Genomic DNA, 8,573 nt, shown 5'->3' with positions numbered 1-8,573 from the left:
AATGAGCTGCAAATTTAATCGGATACATTTGCATATGATTATAATAAACAAACCCTTCTTCCGTCATACAGCAGGAATACACAAGATGCTTTCAGCAAGTCGAGTCAAAATATTGAATTACTGTATGTGTAAGTATGGATGATGACAGATTCACATCGCCAGGCATTTCAATTCAATTTGTGCATGATGTTAATATCATAACATTTTCTTTGAAAGCTTGTGAATAATGTCCAGGTTAAAAAACATAATAATTATACTGTCTGGACTCTTCAAACTGACTGTACATGCACTGAAAACATAAAAGAAAAATATACAGTACACTTGAAGCATTCACTTGAACAAAAATAATTAATTGCATTAATTTGTTGATGTGAAAATATATTAATCTGCAAATTTTACATGTTTTGACTGGAATGTTGAATTCTATTGTCTTTATTTTGTTTCGTCAAACTGAGGTAGCTGTAGTTAAGTTTCAGATCACAGTTAATATTGTTAATCTAAGCCACTATAATTATATACACACACTTTGTATTTTAGTCATTTTAATCTTGATTAGTTTATGTTATTAAAAAAAGAAAAAAATCTATTCTGAACTATAAATATAACCAAATCCATCAAGTTGGAATAAAATTATTATTATTGTTATTATTATTATTATTATTATTATTATTATTATTATTATTATTATTATTATTTTTACACACATTAATTCTACATGGGAAAAATTAAATTTTATGTATGTTTAAGTGTATCAAATTTCATCCCAAAATCAAAAGAAAGAAATAAGAAATTATTTTATTTTTTAAAAATTTTTATTTTATATATATATATATATATATATATATATATATATATATATATATATATATATATATATATATATATATATATATATATATATATATATTTGTGGGGATTTTTTTAGGAGCACTTTTATGGTTAATTGTCATTATTTTACCTCTATTTTGAAAAAGAAAGTATTTCAGTAATTTTCAAAATAGAGATAAAATAATGACAATTAAGCATAAAAGTTATTCTAAAAAATCCCCTTGTTACCAAAAAATTTAAATAAAATAAGTCTTAAGCTCCTTAAAAATCCCCATGTTAAAAAAAAAAAAAAAAAGAACTGGCTTCAGTGCAACATATAATTCATTATTTCTTTCTTTTGATTTTGGGATGAAACTCTGAATGCATTACACTCACGAATATTTGGTGTTTTATACAAGGTTTTCTTTATATGCATATAGTTTTTGTTCTTTTCTTTTGATTTTGGATGCAAATGTTACCTGCAAGTCACATCGAATGAAACCTGTTCAGATACAGTACATCTGGTGCAGATGGCATTAATAAAATCACAAAGTGTTTGTAGCGTTGATCTGCGCGGTGGCTTCTGTCATGATCTCTGTCGCTTCATCATGAAGTAACTCCGGTTCTTTACTCATGTCTGCGGTTGCTTCGTTGATGCTCTGTTTGAAGAAGCTCCCGAGATGCTTCAGTCTGTGCTGCCTGAGAGTCCAGAAGCAGACAGAGAGAGTTTTGTTTATGAACTATATGAATACAGTATATATGAGTGAGAGGGAAGCGGTCTTCACCTCTGCTGTCTCCTGCTCTGCGGCGTCTCGCTCGACTTCACAAACACAACAGCGTCTCCACCTTGAACCAGTGAACCAAACGCTCCTTCTCTGGGTCTGAATATTAGCCTTCAAAGAAAAGAAAATGCTCGTTTTACATGTTAGTGTTATTTTCACTATATGTTGAGCAGTTTTTAGAAGTGCAACATTTTCATGGTTTTAAAAGAAGCCTCTTCTGCTCACCGAGGCAGCATTTATTTGATTAAAAATACTGTTAAATCAGTAATTCTGTGAAATATAACAATTTATTCATAAATGGTGGTAATAATACAAAATAGTTAAACCCTATAAATCAGGTTATTCACTTCAAACACATTAAATAAAATATGAAACGTTTTCTGTTATGGCTCATTTCAACTTAATGATATGCAACATAAATACTCTACTATGAGTAAGATTTCTTAATGTTTTTTATAGTCTCTTCTGCTCACCAAGGCTACATTTCTTTGTTTAAAAATGCACTAAAATCAGTTAAATTGTGAAATATTATTACAATTTAAAATAGCTGTTTTCTAAGTGACTATACATTAAAGTGTAATTTATTTCTGTGATGCAGCGCTGTATTTTCAGCATCATTCCTCCAGTCTTCAGTGTCACGTGATCTTCAGAAATCATGAAAATATGCTGCTCAAGAAACATTTCTATATATTATCAATGTTGAAAACACTTGTGCCACCCAGTATTTTTGCGAAACTGTGATCAACTGAATTTTTCAGTATTCACAGATGAATCGAAAGTTCAAAAGAACAGCATTTATTTGAAATAGAAATCGTTTGTAGCATAATAATGTGATCCTCACTGACACTTTTGATCATTTTATGCATCCTCGCTTAATAAACGGATCCCAAACTGTATATATGCATCTATGCAGTCCTGACTTTAATTCACTAATAGCAGCTTGGCTCTATGATCAGAAACGACTCACTTGGACTGTGTTTCTCCAGATTTGATCCTGATTTTGCGGATGGTGAACTGATTGGTGCTGAAGAAGCCGTAGAGATACGAGTCTTTCTCCCAGTGTAAGCTCAGCATCAGCAGCTCGCCGATGTCTCTGTCAGACGTCAGCAGGAACGAGACGGTGCTGTTGGTGCTCACGCTGGGCCTGCGTCAGAAACATAAGACACGTTTAATGATCTACCGTCCCTCATGTAAGTTTCTTTAAAACTCCTGTGGTATTTTGTATCTAATAACATTCAGAAATGTTGAAGTGTGATGCTAGTCTTTTTATGGCAACTGAATTGGAAAAATGTTTTTTAAAATACTTTTTTCTTGAGCAGAAAATGAGTATAAGATTTCTGAAGGATCATGTGACACTGAAGACTGGAGTAATGATGCTGAAAATACAGCGGTGCATCACAGGAATAAATTACAGTTTACAATATATTCATATAGAAAACAGCTATTTAAAATAGTAAAAATATTTCACAGTTTTACTGTATTTTTAATCAAATAAATGCAGCCTTGAGTCTTGTTTAAAAAACATTTGAAAATTATCAACCTCGAATTTGGAACCAAACTTGCTGCTTTGTTTTTCATGCAGGTTTAGAGTAAAACACGTTTTGGAAAATGTATATTTCATATAAAAAATAAAAAAAAAATGGTGCATTTTAACAATAATGAACTTATACTTCTAGTAACTTTTTTATTCCATGCACATTTTCCCTTCAGCTATAATCTACCAATTTACAGCAGTTTAAATTAGAAATGTAATTTTCAGGTCTACGCTCAAAGAGTGGTTCATAACTATTCCATAAATATAATTTAGTCCTTAAAAAACTGAAAATCTTCAATAAAATCCAGGGTTGAAAAAAGGGGGCTCACACAGTGACAGCGATGTCGTCCTTCTCATTGGTCGTCCCGAACAGAGACACTTTCATCGGCTGCTCCAGCAAAGTCATGTTTTTGTCGCTGAACAGATGCAGTTTAATCTGATAATGAAACACTGCGAGAGAACGAGAGGGATGTTACGAAAACTCACAAATGTAGATTTGTGATGCATTTCTTGGGTGGTTTCTAGCTCACCCTTAAACGGCATCATGTCGCGGGTCTTGAGGAACATCTTTGCGCTCCTGGCGCTGCGGATCTTGTTGACGGCGTAGCCCAGTTTGTTGCAGCGGTTCTTGCGGCAGCTCAGACACAGGCCCTTGTTGAAGGCGTCTCTGGAGCTGCAGCGATACGCCCAGCTCTGGTACGCCCGGTTCACCAGCGAGTCGATGAACAGGTGAATGGAGCGCTCGTGAGAGCATTTGACGATCTGATCCATGTCTGACAGAGGTCAAAGGTCACCGGTGTTAAGAGACAAAAACACAAGCTGAAGGTTTATGACTTACTGTCTGACCTAGGAATCCTCATCAGTAATTGAAACAATACTGAAACATTAATATTAGATGAACTTAAAACAAAACATGCATGTTGCTTGAAATAAGGTAAAGTTGAAATACTAAAATTACTCAAGCGGAAATTAATATTAACAACATTTAAAACAAATACTAATTGAAATGACAAAAGCACATAACAAAATTGCATTTTATTGTGCACTATAAGGATTAAAAATCATTTTTGGTCATTTAAACAAAGCTGAAATAAATATTATGTGAAAAAAATGTAAATGCATATTTGAAATGTTGCCTTGGAAACTAAGTGAAATAAATTAAAGATGAAGTGATAAAATTACTAACAATGAAACTATTTAAAATTAAAGCCAAACAAATATATAAAGTAATGATATTAATAAAAGAACAGCACAATGTAGCATTTTACTAACATCATTGTTATTGTTAACTAAAATATTATTTAAAAAAATTATAATTGAAATAAAGATGAAATAGAGTATACTCTTTCATAACTTGCTCTTAGTTATTTATTTTTCATTGGCTCAAGTAAAAAATATTTTTAAATTGGATGAATGAAACACTTTTTTTCATAAAAAAAAAAATAATTAAAATATTTAAATAGTTATAGTTATAGTTAAATAATAATAATAAATAATAAAAAATATACGTATTATATATATATATATATATATATATATATATATATATATATATATATATATATATATGTATGAGTTGCAAAAGAATTACATTAAAACAAAAATAAAATAAAACTAAATAAAATAAAAAGCTAAATAAAAATGTTTAAAAAAACTAATTAAAATAAAATTGTATCTATCAATAGATAAAATAACTGAAACTGAAATAAATTAACAAATATAAAAATATAAATAAATTCTAAATATGACTCAATACTATAACAGAGTAAGAGTAGGATGCAGTAATGGGTCGTACTGTAAATGCCGTAGGTGGCGATGAGCTTCATGGTGTTCTGGATGCTGCAGCCCGGCTGGAAGGTGCCTCCGTTGGGGTAAATGTCCACGTGACCCACGGGTCTCTGGATGCCGATACTGAGGTCCGGCGAGCCTCTGGTGTTTGTGTGCAGGACGTCTACAAAAGAAGCATCATCGGGTGACAGACGCCTCAGACTCTCAGCGTTCTCAAAGCTGGGGCCCGCGGGGTCCAGTCCTGAAGAGACGGAGAACACGGCATTTTAACGCTTTCGGTGTGACTCTACGAAGGAAGACTATAACAAACATCTAATGAAGGTCTTCACACCTGTGATTCTGTTGACTTTGTTGTTGGTGAGGTTTCCTGCGACGCCGGCCACATGTGCGCCGAGACTGTAGCCTAACAGATGCACTTTCTCCAGAGGATAGTCCATCTCCTTCACAACAACACCAATAAACATCACTCAACAAATCTGAGACAGCCTGCAACAACATTTAACAACCGCTTTATATTTCACTCCAAAAAATGAGAAATTAGACTATTAATATCTTCTGTATTGCTGATAATTTAGGTGGATCAGTGTTATGTTAGTATTATTTATATACTTAAATAATTTATTAGTGCTGTCAAACGGTTAATCGCATCCATTATAAAAGTTTTTGTTTATATTGTATACATATATGTACTGTATATGTAATGCACACACACATACAGTATATATTTAGAAAATATTTACACATTTTTACATTTATATATTCATATTATTATATATACGTTTTATGTTATATATAAAAATATTTAAAATATAAAGATAACATATTGTTCTTAAATATACAGACGTATGTGTATTTACATATACATAATAAATATACACAGTATGTAAACAAAAACTTTTTTTGAATGCGATTATTTGTTTGACAGCACTATACTTTATATACTTAAAGTATTTATTTACAATTTGAATGACATTTTATATTTTAAGTTTAATTTTTTTTTTTATATATATATTTTGTGGTGCCTTTGTTATTATTATTATTATTATTTATTTTTATTAATTTTTTTTTTAGTTCAGTTTTAGTTTTAATTTACTTCCAGGTATAATTTTATTTATTTAATTCTAAAATATATATTTCATTTCACCTGATCTCAATTAATGTTTTTTAATAATTTAAGTTTAAGTCATTGTTTTATGCACTTTTTCCATTTGTTTTAGTTATAGATTGTATTTAAATAATGTAAATAATTATTAAATAATGTAAATAAATAATACTTTTTTAGTTGTATTCTCTTCCCATTTGTAATTTTAGGGCTTCAATTCTTTTCCTTATTTCAGCTTATTTTAGTTTTCACATTTAGTTCCATGTAATATTTATATTTTATTTCATTGTTTTTTGTTTTTATTTCATTTGTGATATTGGTTAACAATAATAACCCTGGGCTTAATTTCCATAATAATTTCACCTTGCTAAATTAATTAATTAATTAATTAATTTAATTACTTCATAATCAACAATTAATTATTTTATATTTATTTATTTATTTATTATAATATTTTTGCTCACTATTTGAAGAAGCTATAGAGATACAAGCCATTGTCTATACCTTTTTTATTTTTATTTTTTTATTTTTTTTGACTTGGGCATGTTTTTTGTCACAGTTGTGATGTGGGGTAACATTCGGTTGACTGTCATTGCAAAAATCAACAATGCTAGCGATGTGTTTCTCTGCACACATACCTCCAGCCAGTTGACAAACCTGGCCACGTCTGCCCCCACCAGCCCGGTGTTTTCTGCTGATTTGGGGTAGTGCTTGTTGGCCCGATCCAGCCAGTCCACAACAATAACATTGGCTCTGGGTTCACGTTCAAACAGAGCCGACACCAGCTTAAAGACCCAGCTCTCAAACAAACCCGCCACCTACAGGAGACACCACCTTTATTTATTATACTACAGTAAGACAGCAACAGTTACATAAACACGTGCAGTTCATATACTGTTTGAAAACAGACAAACTGCATGCATGTGTGAACTCACCGACCATCCGTGGATAATGAGGAAAGTTTGGGAATCATTTTTAAAGTTGCAGTCAGAAATAGAGTCCCGTTGTCCTGGGACGAGATAGCAAAGATCCTCGTCAGGGAACTCTGGGTTTCTGATGGAGAACTTGGACCTGATGTCCCTGTAGTCCACCGTCAGCTCAGAGGAGTTACCTGAAACAAACACTAATAACTTCAGCATCTGTAGTTTATTCTGGCCTGTATCGTAGTCATTTCATATCTGAAATCCTGAGGAATAAGGGCTCTCCACAAGATATTTCCTCATGCTCTTTCCTCACCACTGCTGGCTTTGGCATGTAAACTATTATCTCTGTTTAGCTGCTTTGAAACAATGCATATTGGGAAAATGAAATTAAACTGCACTTGCTGATCCAGAGTCAGTGTATGTGCAATTAAGTGGATCATATAAAAAAGCAACTACACTGACACTGGACCTGTGCTTTAGTCAATTCCACATTGTTTATATAAATACAGTTGATTGCAATGCATTCTTATTGCAAAATAAACACATATAGATAGACACATATTTACATTTTAAATATTGAGTTATTGAGTCATGTTAATAATAACATATTATTTCAATTTTATTTTAATTAACAAAATATTTGTACATAATTGTGATGTTAAATTTGTATATATATATATATAGATATATATATATCTATATATATATATATATATATATATATATATATATAGATATAGATATATATATATATATATATATATATTTTTTTTTTTATTATTTTTTTTTTTCATGTATATTACAAATAAGCAAATGTAAAACGAATGTAAAATGAAGATTAAACAGAAACACATTTTTATAGTATCATCTACATCATTTTGATGGTCAAAAACTTACTAGCAAACACTTCAGTAGAGTTGGAGATTGGGTCGCTCGCAATAAGAGAAAATCCGATAAGCAGCAGCCAGAAACTTTCTGTTCCCATAGTACAGAATAAAGAAATTATTATTAATAATTGTAGAGTACAATATAAATAAATATTTGTAAGCTAATAATCTCGGTATAACGAGCTAACGGAAGCTCCGTGTGTTATTTATCCGTGAACCTGCTGCTGCTCGAAGCCTTTATACCGAACAATGCGTGTTTTTTCGTGCTCTTCAGCGATTGGTTGAAAGTGCGCGGGGGGCGTGGTTATCGTGCTCAAACTGTGCCACTTCAGCAAATCAAAAGAGCGAGATTTACATTCATACAACTGTCAATCACACGCTTAACGTAAACAACTGCATATGCATGAATGAGTTGCTTTAGCCTTTGTGCTCGCGTGAAGATTGAAACATTGTTATGCTAAACGCTAAAACAGCTTTACAGAAACTTCTAGATTCACTCAGTAAACGTGATAAACTTAGATTGGATATTTTAAACGTAGGCTATATCATGGGGATTTTTAATAAAAAAATATTTTTTAAAGGATGGCTTCATATATATACACAGATGTCTTATTTTAAGTCATTTATATTAATTAATACATTTATAATTTATTTATATTCTTTTATTGCTAATTAAAAAAAATCAACTCTGACTTCAGCATCTTATTTTGATATCATTTGTCAAATCATCCTAATGTAATGCTATTATTC

The 8,573-nt window shown here is 31.2% G+C and overlaps 1 protein-coding gene across 1 annotated transcript; it reads right to left on the bottom strand.

Moving 5' to 3' along the window:
- Positions 1-896: 896 nt before the first annotated feature.
- Positions 897-8,048, bottom strand: LOC127951104 (lipoprotein lipase). The gene is made up of 10 exons (XM_052548766.1): positions 7,834-8,048; positions 6,949-7,124; positions 6,652-6,831; positions 5,243-5,351; positions 4,919-5,152; positions 3,654-3,896; positions 3,453-3,573; positions 2,557-2,733; positions 1,593-1,700; positions 897-1,506 (listed from the first exon to the last, which is right to left on the bottom strand). Exons 1-10 carry the CDS (start codon positions 7,919-7,921, stop codon positions 1,353-1,355), a joined length of 1,590 nt encoding a protein of 529 aa, XP_052404726.1. The 5' UTR covers positions 7,922-8,048; the 3' UTR covers positions 897-1,352.
- Between the last annotated feature and the right edge of the window lie 525 nt (positions 8,049-8,573).

The sequence above is a fragment of the Carassius gibelio genome, chromosome B2 (assembly GCF_023724105.1).
Source record: "Carassius gibelio isolate Cgi1373 ecotype wild population from Czech Republic chromosome B2, carGib1.2-hapl.c, whole genome shotgun sequence".
Lineage (NCBI taxonomy): Eukaryota > Metazoa > Chordata > Actinopteri > Cypriniformes > Cyprinidae > Carassius > Carassius gibelio.
This window is presented reverse-complemented; position numbering and strand designations above follow the sequence as displayed.